The 16,473-nt window shown below is 46.1% G+C and overlaps 1 protein-coding gene across 11 annotated transcripts in view; it reads right to left on the bottom strand.

The window, feature by feature from the left end:
- Tpm3 (tropomyosin 3) overlaps positions 1–16,473 on the bottom strand; it is a 28,314-nt gene that overhangs the window by 6,223 nt on the left and 5,618 nt on the right. For 2 of the 11 annotated variants that reach the window (XM_028753249.1, XM_028753255.1), the window contains exons 3-8: positions 8,098–8,231; positions 6,959–7,076; positions 6,798–6,868; positions 5,446–5,521; positions 4,557–4,619; positions 4,343–4,412 (exon numbers count right to left, since the gene is read on the bottom strand). In XM_028753249.1, the coding sequence (XP_028609082.1) occupies positions 4,343–4,412; positions 4,557–4,619; positions 5,446–5,521; positions 6,798–6,868; positions 6,959–7,076; positions 8,098–8,231 (532 nt within the window). Of the gene's footprint in view, positions 1–3,321; positions 3,405–4,342; positions 4,413–4,556; positions 4,620–5,445; positions 5,522–6,084; positions 6,161–6,797; positions 6,869–6,958; positions 7,077–8,097; positions 8,232–14,862; positions 15,093–16,473 lie in introns of those variants that run through there. The other 9 variants (XM_028753246.1, XM_028753250.1, XM_028753254.1 and 6 more) reach the window with 9 other exon arrangements.

Here is a 16,473-nt window from a genome sequence, read left to right as displayed (position 1 = left end):
GATAACATCTTCAACCTAACCTAGCATTTTCTGAAGGTCAGCATATTCTTCATTAGTGGTGTGTGCATGGTACTGTTTATCTTTTGAACTTCAAAACATTTTAAAAGCAAGAGTCAATTTGAAGACAACAAAGATAGCAGACCAGTATCAGCTAGCACAATGATAGCAAACAGCTGGAATTTGGGGCCAGCACACTTTGCTAATGCATTCTCAATCCAGCATACACATATAAATGCACACCAAATATACTATGTTTTACTTGGAAAAAAGTTTTTTGGGCAGTGTTTCTTGGTGTAGCCCTAGCTGTCCTGGGACTGGTTCTGTAGACCAAGCTTGTCTCGAACTCACGTCTGCCAGCCTTTGCCTTCTAAGTGCTGGGAATAAAGGCAGGTACCACCCAGCAAAAGTTGTCTTAAAAGAATCTCACTATACTGGCTGGCCCAGAACTTGATATGTAGACCAGACTGGCCTGGAACTCAGAGATTCATCTGCTAGGATTAAACGTATATACTACCACACCCAGTCTTGTTTATTTTTGACCCAGGGTCTTGTTATGTAGTTTAGTGTGGCTTAAACTTTTGATCTTCCTTCCTCAGTCTCCTGAATGCCGGGTACAGGGTTACCCACCATGCCCAGATATAATAACTTTCACTCTTCTCGTAGCACACGCTTGTTCATAATCTACAGTGGCATCTCCATCAGTTAGTTATCTGACAAGAACAGAGCTTCCCTGCTGCACGTCAGCAGCCGTCCTGCCCCCAAACCTACCTCACAGCCACTCATTCTTCTCCAGTGATGCTTTTTCACCTTGTTTTTCTGTAACTAGAATACTGAGTACTGACTATCTCCAAACTGCATTCTGCTCATTAAAAGCTAATCCTGGGGCTGGTGACGTAGCTCAATGGTAAATGCTTGCTTGGAAGGTTCAAGGCTCTGGGTTTAGAATTCTGCATCACCAAACCAAACACAATGAGCACACCTCATCTAAGCTCTCGGTACAGTTGGTGGTGCCTGTCTTAGGAGACAAAGGAAGGACTGCCATGAGCTCAAGGGCAGCTTGGGCATAGACTGAGTTCGAGGACATCCAGGGATAGTATAATACTCTCTCAAAAAGACAAAGAGCTCAAAAATTTTAATTTGGGGTCACCATGAGACCAGTGCCCCTCCCAATTAGCACCTCAAACTGTTTACAGCTCACACAGCAGCTTTAACTTCGTGCTTCTCCTTTAACTCTGAGAAACTCTAGTGCAGGAGGTTCCTCAGCTGCATTATGTCTAGCAGGACAGGACAGCTAGAAAACACCAGGACCTGACAAATAAACCAACCTCTACTTAATCTCAAAGGCTATATGGCAGGAAGAAATAGTGTAGGCAAAGGAACCTGGCTTGGAAGAGAATTTTTCTACCTAGCTATACCTTCCCTTTCTCTCTTTGTCGTACTGGAGTTCAAACTCAGGCCTTGTATACATTGGGTGACACTCTCCCCTTGTGCCACATTCACAGCCCTGGATACTGAAAAAATGAGTTTCAAATATGTACCCTGCTAAGAATATGAAAAACTATGTAGCATTTAGCTGTGACACCAAATTTATCTGCTGTATAAACTGGAACAGCTGTTGCTATTCAATTCTACAATATATACCACGATAGAAATTTAATAGTCATTACCCTCATGTGTATGTTGTTTGAAATATGCATGATTGGTTGTCTTCCTTTTGACCACCATTTACCATGTGCTTCCTATCTCGCTAGAGAACAAAGTGGAACAAATGGCAGCAGCCTCAACTGAGTGAGAAAGGTTTAAAGATGAAACACCCATCCATCAAGAATCCAACCCACCATGTTACACCTTCTTCTGTGAGTTTGGATGACAGAATTATTCAACTGTAAGGATGGATCTGGGGATGCAGTCTCTGAATCTTTGGCACAAGAGTAGAGTATTAGGAGATAATTCAATGATTGCTGACCTTATTGTATAGGAGAGGGGCTAAAAGAATGAAAATGTCCAGGCGGACTATGTAAGGACTCTGAAGTACAAGACTTGAGGAAGTACAAGACTTCCTACCATGAGGAACCTTTACTGGTCACTCCAAGACTCCAATTAACAGGTTTAAGTGTCAAGAAACACACACACACAAAATAGCTTTGATCATACAGAAGTCAGAAGAAGAAAAGCCTAATACAGCTGTCCCCACATCACACCAGCAGGGCTCCTTATGTGCAGCAACAGCTCTGTCAATAACATAAATGCAGGAGAGCATGGGGCTTCCTTCTGGCAGCTCAACATTTTAATATGGGGTGGGGGTAGTTGAAATCAAATATGTAAATTGCTTTGTGCCCCCTCCAGGCACTCCAGCCCTAAGGCTGTGGGAACCAGCCAGGCTGACCCAAATGGAATCCAGAGCGAGTGGGGTGTTGGGTTCCCCAAGGAAAGTGGGTAGATCCAGAACAGAGCAGAAACGGTGACAGTTTATCTGTATGAAAAAGGACACTCCAGGTGAGAAGGGCTGGCTCAACAGAGGCAGCAGCTTAGGAAGAAGGAACGGGGCGACAGCAGCAGGAGAGAGCCAGACACAGAGGCTGCAACACTCTCCCAGGGTTAGTGGGAAGACGATGCAGGTCAGCACTAAACAGAGCCACAGCAAACAGGTTAAGTACCCCAAAACTTTTGGTGCTATTTACTGCTTGGCTTGCTTTGGGACTCAGCTCAATTCTTAAACTGGCTGCTTCTCAGCCTGGGTATGTCCCATTAACTTTAGTATCAGGGCACAAGTCAACACATAACCGTGGCAGTGCTGGAACTCACTAGCCCAGGAGCGCCAACTGCCTATGCCAGGAGTAAAGGTGAGTGCTGCCTAGACCATTCTATGTCTTGCTTTTGAGACTGTCTTGCCACTGGCATTAGCTGGCCTTCAATCCGCACCAATCCTTCTGCTTTAGCATCTAGATGGCATGGCTTACAGTTGTGTCACCATGTTAGGTTTGAGAAACTAAAGTGAAAACTCAGCGTGAAGGAGAGCTGGGCACAGTGGCACATGACTGTCACCTTAGAGACTGAGGGTGAATCGGGAGAATTTGGAGTCTCAGGGCAACATTGCTTATATAATTAGACTCTGTTAGAACTAGATGGGAGAATAGGAGAGAATACAAATTACATCGAGATTAAAAGCCTCCCCAGGTTCTGCCAAACAGATAACCAGCACCAGCGTTTGTTTGCAAATGGGTGGAGGCTGCAGATTCAAGGACAAAACCCAAGCACAGTCTGTGAAGCCGCACCCTCACCCACACGCCAGGATCCCAACCCCACTCTGCTGCCTGATAGTTACATAGAGGTCATGTCATTGAGGGCGTGGTCCAGCTCGTCGCTAATGGCCTTGTACTTCAGTTTCTGGGCATAGAGCTCGTCTGGACAGGCACAGGAACCACAGGGATGATGGAGGGGATAAAGTGAAAGGTATCAGAAGCAGATGAAGAGAGGGAGTCATTAGAAAATAGGAAAACATGACTGTAGGTCTAAAACCAGGAAGAAAAAACAAACTATTCTGGAAAAACAAAAACAAAAAACTATTCTACAGCCATGACTGGCCATTTTCAATCTATTTTCCCCAACTGCCAACATTACTTCCTGATGTCTCTTCAACTGCAGCAAGAATGAGAACCTGAACACATGCCAGCTCCTACAGGTCCCCAATTCTGAAGCAGTGACAACACTTAAGACAAAAAAGGGAGAAAGCACACAGTCTTGGTGACTCTTCTCTGCCCACTCAGGGTGATCATTACTCATGGCTCTACAACCGCCTCCCCAAACCCCTTCAAAGAACATCCAGTCACCAAGAACGTGTCAAGAAAGTTCTCAAAGCAAAAGACTTCCTTCTTTGTTAAGGTGGACAGACAAAGCTGCCAAACTACAAGAACAAGAAGCCCTGACTATTCGATCTGTTCAGGCTGTGGGACTTGGTTGCTATCTCCTGCAGGTATCATCCAGCCTGAATGATAAAAGAAACACCCAATGGTGGCCACAGGGTGGCATGCACAACTTCACTACTTTCTAAAAATCATGGCTTCCCTTTAAACTCACAGAGTCAAGATTTAAGATATTTAAGATTATTAAGTTGAAGATAAATACAGTCAATACATCTTTTCAAGGGAAAGACGACAGATTCCAGAAATAAGCAGTCTTACTATAAAGGAGAAGATATAAAATCCTGATGTGTTTTGTCTAGCTGTAACACAGGACAGGACGCATCCAATATTCCAAGTCACTACCAATTCTCTGATGAACAGACAAAAGGCTCAAGATGAAAGGGTCAGGCCTTTCCCGCGCTCCCTCAAGTGCTCCGTACCTTCCAAGTCATCAATGGTCTTTTCCAGCTTGGCTACCGATCTTTCAGCAAACTCAGCACGGGTCTCTGCCTGAGGAAGTACAACAATCAGAAGATGGTTATTTCTTGCCCTCATGCCTCTAGGCCAGCCATTCAGAACCAAGGCCAACAAGGCTCAATCATGATTAATATTAATGCTTTATATCTCTCCATGTGGGTCAGCCCCTCAGCTCACCTCCTTGAGTTTATCAGTAAGAATCTTTATTTCTTCTTCATACTTGTCTTCTTTTTGAGAGTACTGTTAAGAAAATAGAATACAAATTTCAGAGTAGAGACTGTCTCACAGACAATAGCTATAGAATTCTCATACAAGCCATAGACATTCTCTTGGATTTGATTTGGTCCAGGACTAAAAGCAAGGACCACTTTCTGACAATGGGTCCCAAGACCCAACCATTTCTTTTTTTTTTTTTTTGTTTTTTGTTTTTTTGTTTTGCTTTGTTTTCGAGACAGGGTTTCTCTGTGTAGCCCTGGCTGTCCTGGAACTCACTCTGTAGACCAGGCTGGCCTCGAACTCAGAAATCTGCCTACCTCTGCCTCCCAAGTGCTGGGATTAAAGGCGTGAGCCACCACTGCCCGGCTGACCCAACCATTTCTAAACCAAACTTCCAGAGTAAATTCCACCAGGACTCTCTTTTGCTTTTGTCAACAGACCTAAATTTTAATCTTATTCCTATCAACCCAAAGTGTTTTTCCTTTGTAACCAGCAAGAATCTACAGTTAAAGCACTCCCTCATGATGGTAAGTGGCAATCATTGCCTTGACTGCTACTAGGTAGGTCTCAGGAGTTGGTGCTTTGCTGCCGCCATCTGATGCTCCTTATAGCTTTGAGCACAGCAGTATCAGCTCAAGGAGCACACAACTCTAGGCACTGCAGACCACAGAGTTTTTTGAACTTGAGCAATGGGGGCACATAGGAATTAGCATTAACCTACACTCTGATGGACAAAGGTGGGAAGGAAGAGAATGCTTTTCACTGGGTTATACGGAATGGGTAAGTCTTTCATTAAGGGCAGGGCTGGGCCCAAGCCCCAAAGCCTGTCATCTTCACAAACCAGCCCTACCTTCTCCGCCTGAGCCTCAAGAGACTTGAGGTTGTTGGTGACATTCTTCAGCTCCTCCTCCAGCTCAGAACACTTACTGTGAACATTTTAAATACCGCAGGAGAGGAAAGGGGAAAGAGGAAGAAATAAAAAAAAGGGAGAGAGACACACAGATGTGAATTGAACCTATGTGTAGAGAGAGCTGGGCTGCATATTAGGGAGGAAAAGTTTCTGGGTAACCTGAGCAAGTATCAACCCTCCTCCCCCTACCATGGAACATGGATGCCAGGAGCTGGCCTTCCTGTGCTCGGAGTGTTTGGCTCTGATAAAGAAAGAACACTTGAGAGAAATCACTCACTACCAGGAAAAAGTTACAACTGCTACTTGGGTGTGGATGTGGGGACGATGCCCAACCCAAACAACCCCCCAAATCACCCAGGGGAGGCAGAGACCCTCAGGGGGAAGGCAGTGAAGCAACTAGGAAAGAAGAGATGAGAGATGCCAAGTAAGTGGAAAGGAAGAATGGAGCATTCCATGGAGAGATGAAAACGCACTCAACAAATCAACTGGTGGAGGGAGGCAGCTGCAAAACAAAACCAAACCAAAGGAGAACATACCACACACACGGAAGGTCTCCGTGTGTGGGTTCAGGGTTAGTACCTTTTCTTCAGCAGCACTCAGACACTTCAGGTTCTGGTCCATCAGTCTGATCTGCTCATCCATCTCTCGGCAACGGCTGTTAGTGACAGTCACGGGAATGGCACAAGCCAGGTTGTGGGGAAAAGGTTAAAAAAGGAAGAGCAAGAAACAAGCCGTACAATGGGGTGTGGGGTGGGTCAGAACAACAGACAGATGAGAAGAAAGCACCACCATGGTCATGATATGTCATGTCTGAAGAGCCAGGCAATGCGAGGCAAGCATAACTGATACTCATCCATGCTGACTTTGTTACACAAGGCCAAGCCGGTACCAATGGGCAGCAGGTGATTTCTCTAAAGCCTTTGCTCTCAAGTTCCCAGGCAGATTGGCAAAGTGTGTAAAAACAGAGACCAGGTCTGAAATCAGTACAGGCCAAGGAGGAAGAAATTCCAGGTAGAAAGACCCAACAGGATCTTCCAACTAGCTGTTAGCCATATTAGTCTCTATGTTCCCTCTATTTGAGAATCTTCCAAAGAATAAGCAAGCCTTGCTCCCTATTAACTAGTCAATGTAAGAGAAAGCCCAGAGCCATTTATTTTTAGAGGCTAAAAGCACTACAAAGGACTACCACCCTCCCGGGCCTGTTTAACAAGGTCGAAGGAAGGCTATTTTACTTGGAATTAGTGCCCAAGCAGGCAGGATGAGCCGACAAGATCTGGAGACAAAATACTCACGACTCTGCAAGCTCGGCGCGTTCCTCCGTACGTTCCAAGTCTCCTTCGATAATCACCAACTTACGAGCCACCTGGAAGAAAAGACCCAGTACACTCAAGCAAGCCAGGGTGACATCCCTCATGACTATCTGTGCAGAGCCTGCACCGCAGAGGTTACTCACCTCTTCATACTTCCTATCTGCCTCTTCTGCAATGTGCTTTGCTTCCTTTAGCTGGATTTCCTGGAGTTCCATCTTTTCTTCATCTTTTAGAGCCCGATTTTCAATCACCTTCATACCTCTGCCAGAAACAGAATGAAAAAATGAACACAGCAATGACATTCAGAGCTGTGCGTCAACTCCATCCCAAAACTCAAAACCACACCCTTCAGAGTCCATTCCTGCTTGCCGCCCAAATGGAAATTCAATAGCACTTGAGCACATGTACCATTTAAAAACAAACAAATTTGGGCTAGGGATACAGCCGGTGTCCGGTATGTGCAAGGCCCCAGCTCAATTCCCATAGTACAAAATAAAAGTAATATAAAATCACTACCATTTAAAAAGTAGTTCGCCAGGCAGTGGTGGCACACGCCTTTAATCCCAGCACTTGGGAGGCAGAGATATGCGGATTTCTGAGTTCGAGGCCAGCCTGGTCTACAGAGTGAGTTCCAGGACAGCCAGAACCACACAGAGAAACCCTGTCTCAAACAAACAAACAAACAAACAAACAAACAATAAAAATAAATAAATAAAAAGTAGGTTTCAGGGGCTGGGAGTCAGTGGTAGAGAGTGCTTAGCACAGAAGGTAGATGCTGTGTTCAATTTGCAAAAACAAAAGCGGGTCTAGACCAGGATACAGTGGCACAGGCCTGCAATCTCAGCGATTAAAAAGTGGAGACAGGGGCTGGAGAGATGGCTCAGCGGTTAAGAGCACTGACTGCTCTTCCAGAGGTCCTGAGTTCAAATCCCAGCAACCACATGGTGGCTCACAACCATCCGTAATGAGATTGGATGCCCTATTCTGGTGTGTCCGAAGACAGCGACAGTGTACTCATAAATAAAATAAATAAATAAATCTTTAAAAAAAAAAAAAAAAAAAGTGGAGACAGGAGGCTCAAGAGTTCAAAGCCAGTCTGGGTTACGTGAGACCATGCCTCAGACAAAACAAAAAACAGGGCTAGTGGGAAATCCAGGCCAGAGCCACTATCAACTCTACTGTCTGCAGTGCCAGGGATGGAACCCAGGCCACCTCAGGGCAAGGAGGTGAGGACTGCTCCACTCAGCTGCCCCGCCAGCCTATTCCTTTGGAATTCACCCACCTCTCACTCTCATCAGCAGCCTTTTCCGCTTCCTCTAGCTTCTGCAAAGCAGTGGCAAGGCGCTCCTGGGCACGGTCCAGCTCCTCTTCAACTAGCTGGATCCTGCGGTTCAAGGAGGCCACCTCAGCTTCAGCCTTAAATCAATGGGAAATGGAAAAGAATCAACTTTTGGTGACAAGAACCCACTGTGACAGAAGGCTAGACATGACTACTATGAAGAACCCAGTCATGTAAGCAAGACAGACCCTTGTCTTGGCTTAAATGCTCAAAGATCTAACATACATGATTATTAATTAATCAGTTTCTCCTTTCCTATCTAAGAACTCCCCTTTGCTCTATATGAAATGTTTTGTTTATATGAACTAATCTCATACAGCCAAAGCAGGCCGGACTGTGCCATATAGTACATCCCAAGTGTTGGAATTACAGATATGTACCACAATATCCAGTTTATGCTGTGCGAGGAATAGGACCCAGGGTTTCAGGCATGTCAGACAAGCACTCTAACAACTGGAACGTACCCTCAGTCCTGAAGAGCATTCTAAAATCCAGTTCCTTACCCACACAGTACCATCTTTTCTCTTCTGGACTCAACCCAAATCCCAGAATTTATAAGAGCCAACAAAGGCAGGTGTGATGACACACACCTTCAATCTCGGCATGCAGGAGGTGGAGACAAGTAGGGCTCAGTGAATCTGAAGCCAGTCTAGTCCTGGTCTACACAGTGAGATCCTGTCTCAAAAGAGCAGCTAGAGACAGACTTCTCCTTCGATGACAGCGACTTCTATCTTTCAACTCCAGATCCTCCTGAGTGTTGGGACTACAGGCACATACCAGGATACCTGACATTTAGTATTTCTACCACTTTATAATATTTCTCTCTATGTGCTAACTTAACTTGCAGTTTAAGTTGTTAACCTTGTGATCCCCTTCCCCGAACACACCAGGAAGATGACCAACTAATGCCTTCCAGACAGCTTTCCAGACAGGAAAAGGAAAAAGGATGGATGCAAGATTGGGATCTCTTTGGCTGGAAAGATGACTCAACAGCTAAAGGTACCAGATGCCAAGACTGAGGACCTGAGCTCTACCTCTGGGAAACACATGGTAGACAAAGAAAACTAGTCCCCACAAATAAATTGTCCTGACCTCCACACACACTCTGTTCCATGTGCACACTCATTCTGGGATATTTCCCCCCACCCCACCCCTTCAGTGTCTTCCCTTATGAAAACAAACAAGAAACCTAGCTTCCACTTACTGCCTCGTCTCTGGCTGGCTGACTGCCTTTCTATTCCTACAACAACCTTCTACTAAGCTTTACTGGACTTGAGTATAATTCCTAACAATTTCTTTGGCTTCATATACAACAAAGCACAAGTTAAAAGTCCAAGTAAGTCACGAACTGGCTATGAGTGAGAAACACACAAACAAAAAGACATAGCTAGTATACTGTCATAGTCTGGAACGTGTTCTCATAGATTGGATTATACATGGCCACAATCTAACACTCTGGAGACAGGGGCAGAGGGACCATGAGTTCAACTTGGGCTACCCAGGGAGACCATGTTTTAATAAAAAACACCAAATTTAAGATCTTTGCTGCACATGATGATGTTCAAATGCTTCTATCCTGGTGAGCTCTGGCTCTCCTCTCCAGCTCAGACTGTGCCTGAATTCTATTACCCTGGTTTCCTCTTAACAGTCAAGGGTGGTAGCAGTTGAAGAATCTGGGCCATCAGTCCTATGGGGAGGGATATAACTGAATAAGATTCCTACTAACAATCAGGATTGCAACAAAAATTTCCACATACAAACATAAGAGAGTCGGGAGACTGGGAAAGGAGGCAGGAGACAAGGATACAGAAAAAGTTTGAGAAGTCTACATAAATTGAAATTCTCAAGAAGCCATTTGTGTTCCTAACTGTACCATTCAGAACACCACAAAGGCAAGCATTCTCTAGTTCTGTCTCTTCTAGGAAAACAGATGTCCTGAAAGAAAAACACAGATTTATCCTCACAAACCCAACAAGGCCAACCAGTCCAGAGCAAGCCAGGCTACCAGACCCGGGTTTCCATACACTCTAAGTACCATACAGTACTTACCCTTTTCAATTGCTAAAACAAAGACATGAAGAATGCAGCCTGAGCGGCTGGAGAGATGGTTCAGCAGTTAACAGCCACTTGTTGCTCTTACAGAGAACCCAGATTTGATTCCCAGCACCCACACGGTGATCTACAACCATCCATAATTCCAGTTTCAGAGGCTCCAAAGCCCTCTTCTGACTTCCATGGGCACCAGGCACATGTGGCACACACACACACACACACACACACACACACACACACACACACCACGCAGGCAAAACATTCACACACATAAAAATCAATAAACCTAAGGGGGGGGGGAAATTAAATAAAATAGAAAAATTCAGCTGGATCTGCAGGAAGCACAGCTCCTCGTTACCCAAACTGGAAAAGATAACAGGCTATGGGGGCAGGGTATAGTTTCCATGGCAACAAGCTGGCTCTGACACTTTCTCCTACAAAACAGCATTTACAATTGAATTCTTCACAAGGGTAGAAAAAGAGGAAGAGAAAATACATCTCGCTCTTGTAAGAGCAAGCCTCTGTTAAAACAAGAACCAAAGATTCAGGAGTCCCAGGAAAAGCTTCAGACAGACCAGAGAGTGGTAGGTTCAGGACAGAAAATTCTACTTCTCCTACAGTGGAGCAGTTCTCCTTACAAGGAAACAAAAGGCTGCAAAAATCAAGACCTGATCCTCCCTCCAAAGGAATACGGAAGACGACAGCTCACGCATGCCACTCAGGTCAGCAGGTCACTCCAGGCCCTGGGGCAGGCTAGCCTGATTCTGAGAAACAGTACACTTTATGTTTTTCCCCCATGATTTAGATTTTACCTAATGCCCAGTAGAGCCTGCCTATCTCCCCTGCCCACAATTTAGAGGCTACAAGAGGATACGGTGTGAGGTCTTCCATTCAACAGTAACAGGAGTCTCCATTGTTCAGGAGACAAAATCCGGGCCGTGGAAGGCAGCAGCCATTTAGTCTCTTTTAAAAGATGGGTCTTTAAAAGATAGCTTTGACTTTGACAGAAGTTTGGTTTAAATGCTACAGTGGGCTGTCCTGCTGTGCAAGCCTGACAACCTGGGCTTGATCCCCTGAACCCATATAATGGTGAGAACAGTCGCCAAAGCTGTGCCCTGACCTCAACACACATTACGGCGCATGTGTATGTGTGTACTGACACACAAACATCATATACATACGACAATAATAGTCTGATGTGAAAAGAGCCCCAAATCATACCATATCCCTTAATGTACGGAGCCGTGGGAGCTGAGGCAGAGGCAGAGCAGGGCCAAGGACACACGGGAGAAGTCTAAGTCTGGCACTCTGCCACACTGGGGTTTCCCGTTTTAGATAAAAGTCACAGGTGTAATTCAAAGTAGAGATAGTACTTAAAAAGCCAGGCCTGTGCTGAAGAAAGGACTGCTATGTCTGCGCTCGTGTGCACGCGCGCACACACACACATGCACACACACACACACACACCTCTCCCAGGAGGAAAGCTGGGGATTGGCATTATCTGCCGCCCTAGAGTCAACAAAGGTGGAGTCTAGGCAGAGACACTTAGAGCAAAGTGTTGTTTGCCTCTCCTGGAGGAGTGTACTCTGAAATGGGGGGGCAGAGAAAGGCAACCAGCAGCCAAAGCAATCCAAACCTCTAACACAAAGAGAGGTCATCATGCTTCTTACGTGTCCACCAAACACATGAACATACACCCAAACGTCCTACCCCACTTTGGAGACCAAGAATTTAGGCTCAAAGTAAGAACCTGGATTCAAATTCAAAGCTCACTCTCCTTCTCTCGGCGTTTTAAGGTATAACAAAAGGGAAAGTCAAAAATACTATGGAAAACTTGGAGAGAGAAATTATTTTGTAAAGGGTAAGACAAATCATTCACTAAAAAATGGTTACAGCGGGACCAGAGAGATGGCTCAGTAGGTAGAACTGCTCTTGTAGACTTTGGCTCCATACTACATGGTGGGAGTGGGAGATGCGTCCACAACTACCTGCAATTCCAGCAATGGGGTCAGACATCTATACATACATATGAATAAAATTAGTAATAGGAAAGGAAGGTTATACAGTGGAGGCCTAGGCCTGGCAGTTGAACACGGGAGGAGACTATTCCAGAGGCAAAGCAGAAGGATCACTTGAGTCCAGTAATTCAAGGCCAGCCTGGACAGGTAAGTTTTCATGTTACATATGCATCTGTTTTGTTTGTTTGTTTGTTTTCGAGACAGGGTTTCTCTGTGTAGCCCTGGCTGTCCTTGAACTCAGAAACCCGCCTGCCTCTGCCTCACATATGCATCTGTTTATCACTAACAATAAGCGCATTTAAATTTTGAATCTTAGGGCTGGAGAGATGGCTCAGTGGTTAAGAGCACTGACTGTTCCTCTAGGTCCTGAGTTCAATTCCCAGCAACCACATGGTGGCTCACACCCATCTGTAATAGGGTCTGATGCCCTCTTCTGGTGTGTCTGAAGAGAGTAATGGGGAATACATAAAATTTAAAAAAAAAAAATTTTTTTTTGCATTGTCACCTAATGAGGTTTAGACAAAGCAAGGTGTAGTTGAGTGGTAGAGCTTGTCTAGCATAAGGCCCTAGGCCTGATCCAGCACCGCTTAAAAAAACAAAACCCAAAACAATAAAACCCTCTTACTAAATAAAAGCAAACTCAAAACTGAAAGTAAAACTTCACAGGGAGCTATACCATAAAAGGCCTGTCCCGCCTCAGAACTTGCCTCTCAGCTCTGGTCATATCCAGCTTTAACAAAGGCAGCTTAGATGCCCATACAAAGTGGAAAAAGTCAGTCTCCTAATATAACAACATAGGATTTCAGCAGGTAGTGTGGCAGGAGCCTACGAAATCCACATTCCAGTGGCCCTAGACAAGAGGTGACTCAAGCATCCCCCTTCCTACTATGACTCTTCAGTAGAGGCTCAAAGTTCGAGAGTGCAAAAAGTCAAAAGCTGGAAAAGAAGATACTGGTTTCATCAATATTTAACTACCACCCACTTCCCCATTCTGAGGACTTCCTCAGGAGACTTCTGTGAAATAAGCACATTTGGTAAGCCCTGAACATGTGAACACACTCACTCTTGTGGCTTATCATCCCAGAGGCATCACACAGAAGAAAGAAGTCCCAAATTCACTCACAAGTAAAAAGACCAAACTCTGGGACAGACAGACATACATACCCTACCTACCCTAAAACCTCCCACACAGACATTGGCCTAACACTGCAGCACATGGCCAATTCCTTCCACTGTACACTCTACTTTCCCTTCTGAAGACTTCCTCATCTCTACAGCAATCTCACTAGACCTGATAAGGAGAAGTTGCAGGCATGCCAGGAGTGGCCAAGCAAGCCTACAGTAATTCCAGCACTTGGGAGACTTAGGCAGGAGGACTGCTGGGAATACAAAGGGACAACCTGTCTCAAAACAATCATACTGGACGCCTAGGAAAGGGTGATGTGAAGACAAGCTCTGTCTTCTCTACGCCCAGTTATAAAGCATTTTAATAACGTTTCAACATTAACTTGGAAGGGAGCTGGGACCTCCTTTTCCACACTCACCTCTTGTGCCCCCTCAAAAAGATTGTTACTTCTCAAATGAACAGCAGAGAGAGAGAAAAGACGCCAATAAAGAACGCCAGTAAGCCGCCAGAGTGCTTTTTCAGTAAGTCCTAAGCAGGAATCCATTCATCCCACTAACACTTTCAGTTGAACAAAAACCTCTGTATTGTATAACTGAGAAAACAGCCTCCCCTGAAATCACCAGTGCCACTCACTCACTAATCTGTTCCCATCCTCCTGTGTTCCAATCAGTCAGGAACCTTGAAACTGGCGTGGCATTCGACTCTCTGCTATACACTCCCTTATCAGCCAGCTTAGAAGAAATGTTCTAAGTCATATTTGTACTGCTCACACTTCAGACCTGAATCTGGCAGAAGTTCCTGCCTTCCAGGTCATGATCGGCAGGGTCTAGTAAGTTTGCTGGCTGCGACATTTGCTAACAACGGGAGAAGTACCAGCTCCTCTCCCACTTCACAACTGAGGGGCAGGCATACCAGTTAGTTATAAAAGGTCTCCAAGCTCGAGGATGGAGCTTAAGCGCCTTGGCCTTAAGCTCCGCCAGTGAGGGAGGGAACCGCGCTTCCTCTCAGCCAACTGCTGGCTCATTTCCTGAGCAGGAGGAGGGAGCGGAAAAGCAGCCAGTAGGCCAGGTCGGGGGTTTTCCGGCGGTTCCCACCTCCCCACCCTCATTTTTCACAGGTTAAGCTCGGCCCCTCCCGGACCAGAGGAGCACTCACTCACTTCTACCCCTCCGACCGGAAACCTCAAACTAGAGTAAAAGGTCCCCACCCTTCGCAGAGAAGTGGGGGAGGGAAAGGCCGCTGAGCCCCTCCCCTGGCCGCGCCCGGTTCCGAGGGACCGAATGAATGAGCTGGGGGAGAAAAGGAGAGGGCAGTCCGCGCCGCGCGGGGCTCGATTCTTTCCAGGGTCTAGCCTCCTCGCGCAAGCACTTAGTTTCCTCCGCACCCGCTTACCGGGCCATCGTAATCGAGTCCCACCCAACCACTAATCCGAGCTTCCAGGGTTCCATGGAGCTGAGCACAGCGGAGGGGCGCCGATCCCTTCCCTGCTGCGCCTCGGCTCTCCGTGCGTACCTGCTCCCGGGCCCGCCTTTCTCCCTCCACTTCCCGCTGGAGGCGCTCGGCCCTCTCCTCCGCATCATCAGCCTGCTGCTGCAGAACCTGGATCTTGCGCTTTACCGCCTCGATGGTGGAGTTCCCGGCCATGGTGCCTACCCAGCTGCTTCTGGAAATCAGGTTCCTAGCTCCTCCGCTCGGCGTTGTAGCCGCTTTTCACCCTACTTCCGCCTGCTCCGCCCTGAAATACCGGAACTCACTCACCCGCCCGGATGTGACGCCGCCGCCACCGCGCGTCCTCCCCCTGCCAAGCAGGCGGGAACGCAGTCCACTCGAGGGGCAGCGGGCAGAAAGTGAAGGGTGGAGCCTCCTAGTAACCTTAAACGACCACTCAGGACGGTCTTTCCTTAGACCAGTAAAGAGGGGCGGGGTTTGGTAAGGCTACCATAGTAACTGAGAGGCGCTTCATAGTCTAGCCTCACCCGCCAGGCTGCCTCCCAACAATGGCTGTCCCATTTACTAAAATGGTGCTTTCGTGAACACTTACGCAGTTGACCCCTCTCTTATCTGGTGCCTCCCTACCACTGTGTCTGCTCCGCTCCGCAATATAAAATACCCCATATGCTTCCACTTGTACTCAGTCTACGACAGACTCCAAAACCAGGTTCTGAGACAAGCCTAGAAGCCTAGCCTTCATCTTGCAAGGAGTCCCAGTGAGCTCCTTTGAAAATCTATTAGGAGGCGCTGTGGATATTGCTCAGTTTGTAGAGTACTAGCCCAGCACATATGAAGCCCTGGGCTGAATCTCCAGAAGCACTTACACTAGCAGAGTGGCACGTATCTATAATCTCAGTACTTAGGAGGTGGAGACAGAAAGAGCAGAAATCCAAGGTCATCCTTGGCTACGCTGTCAATTCAAGGCTAGTCTGCGCTACATAAAAGCGCTGTCTCAAGACAAACCCAAAAACTTTTGCAACAGTTCTCTCCCATTTCCTGGAAGTCAATACTGAATGGCGGAAGAGACAGGCAAGTTGGCGTTCTATTAAGATTAGCTCTGAACTTAAGTGTTTTGTTTGAATAGCAGGCTTGTCCCCTGTAGCTTTTGAGAGAGTCCATATAAATGATCAGTTAACATGCCACCCACTTTGCCCCCTGGAATGATTTAAGACTTGGTAATTTAATATATACAACCCCTTTTGTAGACAAGATATTTACACCTTTTATCATATCCTTGGTGCAACAGCAAGATATACGTATCTGGAAAACTACTGTGGAATTTAACCTCTAAATCATAGTAACTTTTCATTAGTTTTACTTTGGCTTTCAGATACTCCAAGGAATGAGTTTAAAAACTACTTCTACAGGCCCTCCCATTCAGGATTTCTGGAAACACAACTATAAAGAGGTTTGTTTTGTTTTGTTTTCCGTTTTCTTCTCTAGGTGTTTTGTTTTGTTTTGTTTTGTTTATTAAAGATTCATTGGGCTGGAGAGATGGCTCAGCGGTTAAGAGTTCAATTCCCAGCATCCACATGGTAGCTCATAACCATCTGTAACGGGATCTGATGCTTCTTCTGGTATGTATGGGGAGAGAGAGAGAGAGAGAGAGAGAGAGAGAGAGAGAGAGAGAGA

The sequence above is a fragment of the Grammomys surdaster genome, unplaced genomic scaffold, assembly GCF_004785775.1.
Source record: "Grammomys surdaster isolate TR1022 unplaced genomic scaffold, NIH_TR_1.0 125946, whole genome shotgun sequence".
Lineage (NCBI taxonomy): Eukaryota > Metazoa > Chordata > Mammalia > Rodentia > Muridae > Grammomys > Grammomys surdaster.
The sequence above is the reverse complement of the archived record's forward strand: the minus strand, read 5'-3'. Positions and strand labels throughout refer to the sequence as shown.